This window comes from Chrysochloris asiatica, unplaced genomic scaffold (genome assembly GCF_000296735.1).
Source record: "Chrysochloris asiatica unplaced genomic scaffold, ChrAsi1.0 scaffold00024, whole genome shotgun sequence".
NCBI classification, from domain to species: Eukaryota; Metazoa; Chordata; class Mammalia; order Afrosoricida; family Chrysochloridae; genus Chrysochloris; species Chrysochloris asiatica.
This window is the reverse complement of record NW_006408542.1, coordinates 7,311,466-7,325,317: the sequence shown is the minus strand read 5'-3', so window position 1 is coordinate 7,325,317 and position 13,852 is coordinate 7,311,466. Positions and strand designations below refer to the sequence as shown.

General features: G+C 37.4%; 1 protein-coding gene across 2 annotated transcripts in view; it reads left to right on the top strand.

The window, feature by feature from the left end:
* The window catches only part of MAP4K3 (mitogen-activated protein kinase kinase kinase kinase 3), a 295,533-nt gene that overhangs the window by 189,613 nt on the left and 92,068 nt on the right, over positions 1-13,852 (top strand). The window contains exons 15-16 of one of the 2 annotated variants that reach the window (XM_006839380.1): positions 9,172-9,230; positions 10,440-10,502. In XM_006839380.1, the coding sequence (XP_006839443.1) occupies positions 9,172-9,230; positions 10,440-10,502 (122 nt within the window). The remainder of the gene's footprint in view (positions 1-9,171; positions 9,231-10,439; positions 10,503-13,852) is intronic. The other variant, XM_006839381.1, reaches the window with a different exon arrangement.

Here is a 13,852-nt window from a genome sequence, read left to right as displayed (position 1 = left end):
CCAGGACTCCAGTGAAGATAACGTTGCTGTGGTTCAATGCCTTCGAGCCAGTTCCAACTCGTAGCTACCCTGTACAGGGTTTCCAAGGAGCGGCTGGTGAATTTAAACTGCTGACCCTATGGTTCAAACCAACCTTGTGATCCAGTGCTTATTTAACAGTGCCACACCAGAAATGATATAACAGTAGTATAGTGCATACTTTAGCTAAAATGAATCCATCTCATCATGTCAAAAACTGGACAAGATGGTGCAGATTCACAGAGCACATAGCCACCAGGCCAGAATTAGACTAGCAGGAACCTTCATCCTTGGCCACTCTGGTCCTAACAGACCCTGAAGCTACCAACCTGCAGGGACTCCGCAAACTGCTTCCAGATGGGGTGCTCTGAACATAAACATCACCTAGTCCCATAGGTACTTCCTCTAGCGCTGAGAACTCAGCTGGCACATCCCTCTTCCACCCACCCTCATGGGTTCCTTGGCTGGCAGGAGCCCCTAGAGTTGTTTTCTCTCTGGCTCAAACAACTGTACTATTTTTTTGTTTGTGTGTTTAATTTTCCTTTCATTGTTTCTGTTTGTTTATTCTTTCTTTGCCTTCTTTCTCTCTTTCCCTTCCCTAGATTGTTATCCTTTCTATCTCTACTTTTATTTATTTTTTTCTTCTTTTCTTGATTCTTATTTTCACCCTCTTCTCCTTTGTTTCCTCCAGATTTTTCTTTACTACTCTCTGGTCTCTGTGTTTTTTAAAGAATTTTTCTCTTGTACACCTCTATTTTCTTTTCTCTCTTTTCTTTTTTTTTTCTACTCATTTTTGTTTTTGGTTTTCTCTCCTTTATTATATTCTATTTTGCTGTTGTTTCCTCTGTGTGTTTTCTTCTCTTTATCCCCACCAACAAGAGACAGCAACTGTGCCCATACAATTCAGCCACAATTCTGCAACTCCACCAATTGAACAAGAGCCAACACCAGCTCTTATACCATCTGATCAATGATAGACATCAGCCAACACCAGCCAAACCCACCCTCAGTTGATCTGCACAAACAGAAAACGGTGCACATCTTTCCATTCTCTAATCACACCCACCCAGAGAAAGTTGGTGAGCGCCTAAGAACAACCAGCATGCAGTCATCAATTAAATACAAATACAGTGGCGTAGTAGTTACAAATCGGGCTGCTAACCTTAAGGTCAGCAGTTCGAAAGTACCAGCTGTTCCGCAGGAGAAAGATGAGGCTTTCTGCTCCCATATTTACAGCCTCAGAAACCCTGTACAGGGTCACTGTGAGTCGGCACCAACTCCACATCACATAACAACAACAACAGTGACATCACATTGTTTCAGAGACAACAGGAGAGTTTAGCTCACACAGAGAAACAAGAGAGAGTGCCTCAAACAAATGGCCAAGAAGCAGACCTAGAAAATGTTTCTGAGGAAGACAAATGAATGGAACTAACTTAACTGAGAAAGAATGATATATTTAGGTACCTTCATGGATTGACCGAAAGATAGAGGAAAGTAAAGAGAATCCAGAAAAAAAACATTAGAAGAATTTTGGAAAACACTACAAGAACAAACAGACAAAATAAATGCAAATTTTGAAACAATACAAAACCTGAAAAGAGAAATCCAAAAGGTTAATACTAAGATCTCAAAAATGGGCAATGCATTGATAGGGCAAAGGAGTAGATTTGAATCAATGGAATCCCAAATTAGTGACCTTGAAGATAAATCTCTCAATACTGGTATGCCAGAAGAACAATCTGAAATAAGTAGGAAAAAAAGCAAATGAAAGTGTGAAATTTATGGTGGGGCACCATGAAAAGGCATAACTTAACAGGTGATTGCAATTCCAGAATAAGAAGAGACCCTAAACAGCACAGAGAAACTTGTCAAAGAGTTGGTGAAAGAAAACTTCCGTAGCATCATGAAAGAAGCTGGGTGAAATGCAAACAGGATAGACCCCAGAAGAAAACATATCATAGTCATACTTTCCAAAACCAAAGACAAAGAAAGAATCCTAAGAGCAGCTCAGGAAAAAAAACCAAAATGCTGTCTACAAATAAGTTTCATTTTTTATTTTTTAGCAGAAACCAAGCAGGCAAGTTGGCAATGGAATGACAGGTACAAACCTCTGAAAGAAAAACCTTGCCAACCAAAATCATATGTTTCCCAAAGCTGTCCCTCAAATATAACAGTGAACATAAGGACATTTTCAAATAACCAGATATTAAAAGAATTTGTTAAAACCAGAACAGCATTAGGAAAAATACTAAAGGATGTTCTATGGGCTGAGAAACAACAAAAGCAGACGACAACCTGAGATTAACGTACATGACAGCATCACACAGAGATCAATCCAGATATTTTGTTGTTAAGAGCTGTTGAGTCAGTTCCAACTCATAGTGACCATTTACAAGGTTTCTGAGGAGCAGCTGGTGGATTTGAACTCTCAGCCTTGGGTTTCGCAGTCCAGTGCTGATCTTACAGTGCTATGTCAACATTACAGGTCTAAACTTACAAGACTAAAAATAGGGAACCAGAGATAATCAATTTATAATTGAAGACGAGCTGCAAAGCATAAAGGAGCTCTGGTAGCATAGTGTTTATGAATCGGGCTGCTAACCTCAAGGTCGGTAGTTCGAAACTACCAGGCGTTCCATGGAAGAAAGATGAGACTTTCTGCTCCCGTAAATATTTACAGCCTGGGAAACCCTGGCCAGGGTCATTATGAGTCAGAACCAACTCCATGGTACTTAACAACAACAACACAAAGCATAGGTAGCTTATGGTCAAGAGCCATTGATACTGAGGGAAGAAGTTCAAGGTGGAGAGGCATTGGCAGAGAACAAGGCACCAGGAGTTGATGGAATACAAATTGAAATGTTTCAGCAAACTAATGCGGCACTGAGGCACTCACTCATCTAAGCCAAGAAATTTTGAAGACAATTACCTTGTCAGTGGATTGGAAGAGATCCCTATTTGTGCCCATTCCAAAGAGAGGTGACCCAATGGAATGCAGAAATCATCGAACAGTGTCATTAATATCATGGGCAAGTAAAATCTTGCTACAGCTAATACAAATACAGCTGTAGCCAAACATTGATGGAGAACTTAAAGAGGGTCAAGTCGGATTCACAAGAAGACGTGGGGCAAGTGATATTGCTGATGTCCAGTGGATATTGACTGAAAGCATAGAATACCAGAAAGATGTTTACCTGTGCTTTATTGACTATGCAAAAGCCTTTGATTGTGTGACTCATGGCAAGCCATGGGCAACATTATAGAGAATGAGTATTCCAGAACACTTAATTGTGCTCAAGAGACAACCTGTACATGGACCAAGAGGCAGTTGTTTGAACAAAACAAGGGAACACTGAATGGTTTAAAATTAGGAAAGGGTTGTATTTTTTCGCAGTATTTATTCAGTATGTATGTTGAGCAAATAATTCTAGAAGCTGGGTTATATGAAGAAAAACGTGGCTTTAGGATTGGAGGAAGACTCATTAACAACCTGCAATAATGATACAACCTTGCTTGCTGAAAGGGAAGAGGACTTAACAGTGCTTACTGTTGAAGATCAAAGACCCACAGCCTTTGGTATGGGTTACACCTCAATGTAAAGAAAACAAAAATCATCACCACTGGACCAATAAACAGCATCCATATAAATGGACAAAAGATTGAAGTCGTCAAGACTTCATTTTGCTCAGGTCAGCCATCACCACTCATGGAAGTGCAGTTAGGAAATCAAATGATGTATTCCATTCAGCGGATGTGCTATATAAGACCCCTTTAAGTTTTGAATACCAAAGATGTCAGTTTGAGGAGTAAGATGCACCTGATCCAAGTCATGGTATTTTCAGTAATCTCATATATATGTGAAAGTTGGACAGTGAATAAAGAAGACTGTTAAAGAATTGATGCATTTGAATTCTGGTGTTAGAGGAGAATATTAAAAGTACCAAGGACTGCCAAAAGAACAAATCAGTCTGTGTTGGAAGAAGTACCGCCAGAATGCTCCTAGAAAGTCAGGATGGTCAGAGTTCAACTCTCATACTTGAGAAATATTATCAGAAGGGACCAGTCCTTGGAGAAGGATATCATGTTTGGTAAATAGAGGGTTGGAGAAAAAGAGAGGAAGATCCCCAACTAGATGGATTAGTGCAGTGTTGGCAGGAATGGGTTCAGGCTTAGCAAGGACTGTGAGGTTGGTGTGGGACTGGGCAGTATTTTGTTCTGTTGTTTATAGTGTTGCTATGAGTCGGTGTCACACAGTAACATGAATCAAAAAGAGACAATAGTGTAGATAAAAGAAATTCCAAATGGTAAGGAAATCAAGTTAGATTTGATATACAACAGACTACTTAAAATGTGAAAAAATTATTAAATTACAGTGTAACCTCAAAGAATATTAATTCATCACATAAAAATTAAACAGAGGAAAATCAGAAAGATTTTGTATTAAAACAACAGCAATGAAGAAAATGAAAACCCACAAACAAATTGAATGCAGCACAGAAATTTATGTGGAGCAAAGAAACTAGCAGCACCTCAAAAAACACACACAGCAGAATGACAGCAGTCACTTCATACCTACGAATAATTACACTAAGTGGACTAAATGCACCAGTCAGTAGACAGAGAGTAGCAGAATGGATTCAAACTTTGGTACATACACACAATGGAATGCTATACAATATTAAAGAATCATGACAAATCTGTGAAACCTCATTACGTGGAGGAACCTGGAGGACAATATGCTGAGTGAAATTAGTTAACAACAAAAGGGCAAATACTGTGTAAGACCACTGTTGTAAAAAGTTAAGAAAAGGTTTCTTGCAAAAAGAAACATTCTGTTATGGGTATGAGGGCTTGAAGGGAAGGAAAAATAATTCATGGGGTAAAGGGCAGACACATGTTAATTTGGGTGATGGCGAAGACAATATACAAGCGTGAGGGTGGTGCAGGAAAGATGAAGGTAGTGGAAGACAGGGAGGTGTGTAAGAGTTAAAGTGAGTATCATTGTGATGACACAGAGTGTATGCTTTATTAAATGTGAGACTGATCTATTCTGTAAACTTTCACTCAACTGACAATTAAAAGTTTATTTAAAAAAAAACACAACTGGGTAAGAAAAGTAGTTGTTGTTAAATGGTGTGCATTCAGTTCTGACTCATAGAAACCGTGTTTAGCGTTTTTGGGACTTAAAATCTTTGCGGGAGCAGAAAGCCTCATCTTTCTCTCGAGTGGCTGGTGGCTCAACCCGCTGGCCTTGTGGTTCTACCGTGCTCCCTAGGGCAAGTGATAATCACCATTTGTTAGAAAATAAATATGAAATTCAGAAAGAAAGAGATTTCCCTATGGGTTAGACTCATACACTGGTTTTAACAGTAAGTCCTACACTCTTGCCTTCCAGTCAAGTGGTATTTCATAAGCACTGCTCCATTTCAGTAACCACCTCAGTACAATTGAGTGACATTTAGACTAGAAAGCCTTTGTGAATCTTCCCATTTTCTCTGGATCTGATGCTGTATATTAAGGTCTTAGTTAACTGTTGTACTATATGTAGCGGTAGTGCATACCACTATATATAGTCTATACTAGCAATTCTCAAAGTGTGGTTTAGGAGTCCTGGGAAGTCTTTGCCACAAGGGTAAAACTGCTTTCATAATGATCCTAAAACATTATTTATCCCTTTTGAACTTTCATTCTCTCAGTGTTCAGTAGTGTTAAGGAAGCTACACAGTGTGTGATGTGCCAACTGATTGAATGCGAAAATGTGTATGGGAATCCAACTGCTCTGTGTTAAGCCAGACATTAAAGAAATTTACAAAAATATGAACAGTGCCACTCTGCATAATATTTTTGTTTCTTCAAAATATAAAGAAATTAAACATGCTTAAAGATTTAATAATTATATATATATAGCTTTTAACATCTAGTATGGTAAATATCTGTAGGTTTAACCCATGTAAGCTCAAATCCTTTAATTCTTAAAAATTTTTACTGTGAATTAAGTGAAGGTTTACAGAAAAGATCATCAGTTTTACATTCAATAAATCATACACTTTGTTTTATCTCAATGGTTGCAGTCCCCTCCATGTAACAAGGGGTTATCCCATTTCCTTCCTGTGGTTCCTGTTTACATTCTACCCATCTTCCCATCCCTCCTCAACTTTGTCCTTAAGTAAACGTTGCTCTTTGATTTTGAATGGTTGATCATTCCTTGGTGAGCATGCTTTCATGTGTTGTTATCCCCCTTATATACCTATCTACTTGCTGACTGAAATTGGGAATTCTCGTTCTCCACAATGCTGTCCTGGTCCACACAGTCAAAAGCCTTTGCATAGTTAATAAAGGCACAAGTAAACATTTTTTTTGGTATTCTCTGCTTTTAGCCAAGATCCATCTGATGTCTGGAGTGATAGCCCTCATTTCATCATCCTTATCTGATTTTGGCTTGAACCTTTCGCAGTTTCTTGTCAATGTACTGTTGCAGCCATTTGTTAATTATCTATAGCAAAATTTTACTTGAATGTGATATTGTTATTGTTTGTTGATACATTCCATTGGGTCATCTCCATTTGGAATGAGCACAAGTATGGATCTTTTCCAGTCAGTTGGCCAGGTAGCTGTCTTCCAAATTCCTTGAATTGTTCATCAGTTTGCTGAGAGATTTTCAGTTTGTGTTCCATCAATTCCCAGAGCCTTGTGCTTCATCAATGCCTTCAAGTACACCTTGGACTTCTTTCATTACCAATGGCTTTTATTCATATGCTGTCTCTTGAAATGGTTCTGTTTTGTATAGTGACTCTGTATTCTTTCCATCTCCTTTTGTTGCTTGCTGCATCAGTCAGTATCTCCCCCGTTGTTGTTGGTATGTACCATGGAGTTGGTTCTGACTCATAGCGACCCTGTATAGTATTTCTACAGAGCACCTGGTGGGTTTGAACCACCGGCCTTTGTGGTTTACAATTTAGCTCTTATCCTACAGAATCACACCAGGATTGCCCATAGAATCGTTCAGTATTGCAGTTGAGGCATGAAATTTTTCTTCAGTTCATTCAGCTTGAAAAATGCTAAGTGTGTTCTTCCCCTTTGGTTTTCTAACTCCAGGTCTTTGTGTATTTCATTATAATACTTGATTTTGTCTTCTAGAGCTGCCCTTACCATTTTCAGTTCAGCTCTTTGCTTCTTCTTTTCTTCCATTTGCTTTAGCATCTCTACACTGGAGAGCAAATTTCAGAGTCTCTTCTGGAATCCATTTTGGGCACAGTAGTGGACTATTTGCAGAGAGATGAAGATGCCTCATGTCATCTTCATTTTATGGTATATCAGTATGCTTTTAAGGAAATGGATAAGTAAACATACTGCTGAAGCTCTCAACCAGTGAAAATTTTATGTACTTCTACCCTGAGTTTGAATCCAAGGTGGTGCAAGCAGTTAGTATGCTTGGCTAATGGGATCATCAGGCATGTTTGCATACAGGTAGATACTCAAGACAACCCTTGTGTAATTGTATTGCAGATTGAACTTTGCAATTTGATGAGGATCATAGGCCTCAGTCCTGATGTGGTGCTCTAGGATAAACACTGAACTGTGAACCACAAAGTCAGTGGTTCAGACCCACCTGCCACTCCTCTGAAACCCTATAGAAGGTCTCAGTGAGTTAGAGCTAACTCCGCGTCACTTAACAGCAGCAGCATCAAGGTGATGCATGTGATAGTTTCAATGTTATTGAAGGTTATTTTGTAATCTTTGGTATGTTGATTATATACAAACTGGTATGTGGAACTCATTCTTAAAGAACCTGTTTATCTCTAAAGGTCAAAATTTGATATCTAAGTTATAATAACTGTATACACTGAAACCTGTTTGGGGATCTTACTGAGTTAACACTTCTCAACCTTTTTTTATTTGCACATTGTAGTGCTTAATTTTCAAATCCCATGGTCTCCTTTCATTGGTATTAGCATTGCAAAATAAATTATACATGCCAAGTTAAAAATGAACACAGTTACAAAAGTGATTATGCTTTGAAACCTTACTGTTTTTCCCATGTTGGTTGAGAATTGCACTTTTGACTTGGTAAGTAAACTTTAACATATTTGTGATTATTTTTCTTCATTTTAATATTTGTGCCTCTGCTTTTATCTCTGTGCTCTTGAATTCTGTACCCTGATTATAAAAGTACATGATAATAATGAAATATTAAAGGTAAAATTGGAGATAAAGGTGGTGAAACATTCACTGCATTTGAATAACAAAGGAAAAGGGGACTAATACAGTGAATGTATGTCTGCTTTAGCTCCTTTATTCATAGCTGTAGTCGATTGTTGTCTATTAATGGCTATTTAACACATTACTCCATAACTTGGTGACGTCAAACAAACATTTATTATTTCACACAAATTCTGGGTGACACCAATCCAAGGCAACTTAGTTGGTGGTTTTTACTCAACCTCTCTCTCACATGATTTTGGCAAGATGTCAGCTGTTACTGCAGTCACTTGAAGGCCTGAGTAGTTGGGAGGATTTGCTTTTAAACTTACATACATGTTCAGCTGGAAGCTTCAGTTCCTTGCTGTGAGGCTGCTTCCAGAGCAAGTGATCTAAGAGAGGGAGAGAGAGTCCCAAAGCAGCAATTTCATGGAAGTGATACACCATCTCTTCTATGATAGTCTTTTTATCACACAGACCAACCATGGTATGAATATGGAAGCGACCTACATATTATATCATATTTCATATCTCAGGAGGCATATTAATGTCATATCCCAGGAGTCAGGAATCATTGGGGCTATCTTGCATGCTTTTTTCCACAAGTACCCCATCAACTGCTGTCTGTCCACCTACACCCCAAGTTAAGATGATCCTGCTTTTATACTGGGTCACAAAGAAGTAGCAAGCTAGAGCTAGCTGGATGGTGACATATACATAATTTTTCTAATCATACTCTTTTTTACTATGGAAAAGGCCTAGGTTTAATGTTGTTTTAACAGCCTGTAAACTTTCCTGAGCTTTTTCCCAGCTAACATGTTTTTATTTAAATTGTTAGATTATTATCAGATATTTGATAGATGATAAAATGAAGTATATTTTCCTATAGAGTAACTTTTTAAAAAGTAAGATCATTGAGAATGTAGAAACATCCTGAATTTTATTTTTTAGTTGGTCAAGTGAAATTTGATGCACCCTTAAGGAAAGAGACAGAACCACATCATGAACTTGTAAGTAGTATAATTTTAATGCTGGAAATATATGTCTTTGTAACATGTTTGTGCTGTCTAAAAATCTAGTTATTGATATATTTTTAAAGTATTTGGGGGACTCAAAAAGGTAAGTGATTGTAAAATGGATAATAAATAAATCTGTGTTGCTGAAATACATTATTTTCAACAAAATTTTAGGTGAATATTTTGCCATTCTTTGATTAGATGACTTTTTTTTTTTTTTCTGGGGCTTTTTGTTTATATATTTATTAAGATAAATACTAATGTTTTAAACTGAACACTGTACATCTTCCCAGGAAATTTATGGGTAGTCTTTTAAGAATATAAGCCAGTTTCTGAAACATCAGGGTAGAATAAAATGTGCCTAAAGTGTTAAAATTCAGGAGAGACTAGGCATGCATAGTACATCCAGTTTGTTTACTGAGCATTATTTTTCATGGTCCTTGTGTTATTTTTTTCATATAAGATTTACATATGTGATAATAGGTTAGATATATCCTAGAAGCAAAATGCTTTCCAAATAGATGAAATGTTAATATTCTATGGAAGAATTTAAGAATGAGACACTGAAAAACATAGATTAAAATTAAATCTAATGAAATTGCTTTGCCAGAGCTCTAGATTATGTGTTTCATTTTGTTATTTTTCTATTAATGAGAAGAGACTATTAATAAATATTAAGAATTTAAGGTGGGAACTTTTTTCTTCAATTGAATGTTTATTTAAACCCACTTGATTAGCTTAAATTAAAGGTATACAATGACAATCTTTAGATTATTAGGGTTATCCTGATTCAGTGTGTCAGTCTGGAAAAAGAGAAAGTTAAAGGAAAAATCTTCAAATTCAGATTAGAATACTTAAAAGTTGCCATTTATATACAGACATGGAAAAAGTCAAGAACAGGTAGGCTTGAGGTTTATAAATGCTCATTGTATATTTTAAGGCAATTTGAGTTTATTTTCTGTTTTTCTTTTTATGGTCCTTTGCATGTGTTTAAATTCTATACTAATTTAGTAACCACATTAGAGAGCAAGTGTTGTAATGTTGCTTTTTTAGAGCCTGCTTAATATTATTTGACTTGATATTTGCTTTAATAAGATTATGTTCGCAGGACTTACTCCATTTGTGAACGTTTCCCTTTGTGAATGTGGCTTTTAGTCTTAAGTGTAAATAACTTGGGTTTTTTGGTCTCTGTCTGCTAAACAGCCCGACAGTGATGGTTTTTTGGACAGTTCAGAAGAAATATACTACACTGCAAGATCTAATCTGGTATTTCTTATCTTCTGATTTTCTTTGTCAGCATTGATTTATTCTTACTGGTTTTGTTTTTGTTTTGTTTTTTAAAGATCATTTTGTCCAGTCTTAATGAACTATTTTAAGCATTGTTTTATAACTTTTGCTGTCCTTTTACAAGGTTACATGTGTTAAGTATTGTATTTTTTGTAACAAGTTAAAAAATACACCTACTCTGTATGTGATAGTGGAGTCCTGTGGTGGCGCTGTGGGTTAATGCGCTGGACTGCAAAGCTGTTTGAACTGCCAGTGTCGGTGGTTCAAGCTCACCAGCCACTCCTTGGAAACCCTATACAGGGTTATATGGATAAGGCGCTGTGGTGGTGTAGTGGTTACGAATTGGGTTGTGATCTACAAGGTCAGTAGTTCGAAACTACCAGCCGTTTCGCGGGAGAAAGATGAGATTTTCTGCTTCCGTAAAGATTTACAGCCTCGGAAACAGGGTCGCTATGAGTTGGAACCAGCTCCACAGCACATAACCACCACCACCATGGGTCGTAACCAGCTCAATGGCACTTAACAATAACAACATATGTAAGAGTGCTATAGTAACAAAAGGGATTTTCTTTTAAATTTTTTAATTCGAAACATTATTATTTAATTATTTTACTCAAATGTGGGTTTTTTCATTATGTTTCCCTGTAATAAGAATGTCCCATTGTAATGCAATTTGTTCTAATGAATTAGACACCATATATATATAACTTTAAAGTAAAATGTACCTGTAAGTTAATAAAATTAGTCACAGATGAACTTTTAATTTGTTGTTGTTGTTAAGTGCCATCTTAATTTTGTAGCATTGTATATATCCAAAGGTTTCAGGGCAAAATTTGGATTATACAGCATTCCTGATCTTATGAATATTAAGGTCTTCCTAAGTATGCGAAATTAACTCTGATGACTATTAAACAGTACTTTTTATTTTCTGTAGCTTGCCAGAGCACCTAGTTGCCCCTATATTTACTCCCAGATTCTACTTTTATGTCCTTTAAATGGATTTTTTCTATAATTTCCTTCCTCTCTTCCTTTATAGCATCTCTTTCTATTCTAGTAGATCTCATTAATTCTTTATATGAATACTTAAATTTATACCCTCTAAAATTTATAGAAAATAAAACAATTTTTTGACTAATTTCTTTCTTTAGGGAAGTTGCAGTTTTGCTGGGCAGAACGGCTTACACATATAAATTCTTAGCCATGGACCAAAATATGTAATGAATTGTTTCTGTTGATGAGTAGAGGCTAACAGTTTGTAATACTTAAAGGAGGTCAGAGAAAGATAACAGTTTGGGGGCTAATGTGGCTCATCGATATTCTGGGAGGAACTAAAACTGATTTTAGTAGTATGCAGGAAACACTATAGGTTTTTCAAAGAAGAGACAGAGAGATGCCTCCTAAGTTTCCTAGAAATTAATGTAGGCACAGACCACAGTTTTGAGAGGTATGAGATGAACAGCTGGAATTATGAAACTGATACACTATTGGAAGTGTAGATTTAACTCCGAAGAGCTGGATTTCTCATCAAAGAGGAAAGGATACATGAAGCCCATTGCATGTGTTCTCCGTAGTTCAGTTTGAAAGAGGATGACAGAAGATTGATTATCATATTGGTTGGTGCCTGTGTTTAGTAACCAGAGGTAGGAACAACATCAGAGGTGAGAAAGAAACCATTGAAAAGCTAAAAGAGTCAGTAGATGAACTGTCACAAAAGAAAGTGAGCTATATCCAATGGCTAGAAAGTATGAGGATTGAGAATTAGCCATTGTTGTTGTTAGGTGCCATCCAGTCGGTACCGACTCATAACAACCTATGCACAGCAGAACGAAACACTGCCTGATCCTTGGCCAACTTCATTACTGTTGGCACACTTTAAGTATGAGAATTAAGAATTAGCCATAGTAGCAGACAAATGAGATGGAATGTTATAAGAAAATAGTGATTTCGGATTAACAAGTTCTTCAGAGTTAGATGGCATAAGGGTTAAGCACTTGACTGCTGACTGAAACATCTAAGGTTCAAACCCACCAGTGGCTCCACAGGAGAAAAGCCTTGGTGATCTGTTCATATAGGATCAATAATTTCTGGCTATATTTCTTCCAAGACAGATTTGCTTGTTTTGTTTGTTTTTTAAGCTTTTATTATGAATTGAGTGGTAATTTCCATGGCAGAACATCGGTTTTGCACTCAACCATTTGTATTTTTTTGCAATGATTACAGTCCTCTCTATGCGCCATTGCTTTGTAGCATTTGCCTCTCTATTCCCTCTTTTTCTTTTTTTTTTTTAACGTACACAAAAACACGCAGAAATATATAATCATTTAAACAACCAAAGGGCACATTTTGCAAGCCAGCTTCCTGACCACCAGCACACAACGTTTCTTTTTCCATAAGTCTAGGATCCTCAGCTGATCTATCTCTCCATGCCATCACCTCTTCCTCTGTCTCTGGTGTCACTTCTTCTCTCTGGTTAGGGTCCTCTGTTCCTAGACTATAAGATTAAATAACTACTCCCCCCTTTTTGTTATATATGTTTTACCTTTACAGTTGTGACAATCATAATTAGTGATGATAACAATTACTACTGAATCAAAAGAATCCTATCCCTATCTCCTTTTACCAGGCCCATCTAGACAAGAGGAATACTATTCAATGGAGAGTCTACTGCCCCACCCCACTGTGAAACTAAACTCCCTCTTGAAAACTTGTAAGCCAGCCACTTCATGCCTTTATTGCCACAACCCCCTCCCCCCAATTTTAGGTAGCTGGTGTCTAATGCCACTACCTCCCATCCCCCCACATTTTAGGTAGCCATTGTCTAAGTTGCCTGCCCCTATCCACCCTGTATACTGAGGAGATAGGCTTGATCTTTGATGTAAAGACTCTTTCCCTCTTGGTTTGTATTTTGAGTTATTACATCCATATGTAAAGGTCAAGTTCATCAGATTGTAGCAATTTACACTTGTTTCCTGTATCAAACTTCTTTATCTTTCTCTAGTCAAGTTCTGATCATCAAACCATGCAAGCTAGGTCAAATGGGTACTATTTGCAAGCTTGGGCATTCTTGTATGCCTCCTCCCACTTCGTATCAGCTGGATGCTTCACTCTCAGCTCTAGCCCTCTGTGGCTAGGTCAGTGTCCATGGAGTCAGGAGTTCCCAAGTCTCCACAAACTGCAGACCAACCAGCCCTTCATATCTTCATTACTGCCCTTCCCCCACTTCCACTCACAAGTAGAGCAGTATGGTCACCAGGTAACTTACATGCCTGCTCATGTGTTCCCTGAGTTTCAGTCTTGGAAGGGGGTTTGTCCTGAATGGCCTTGATGGC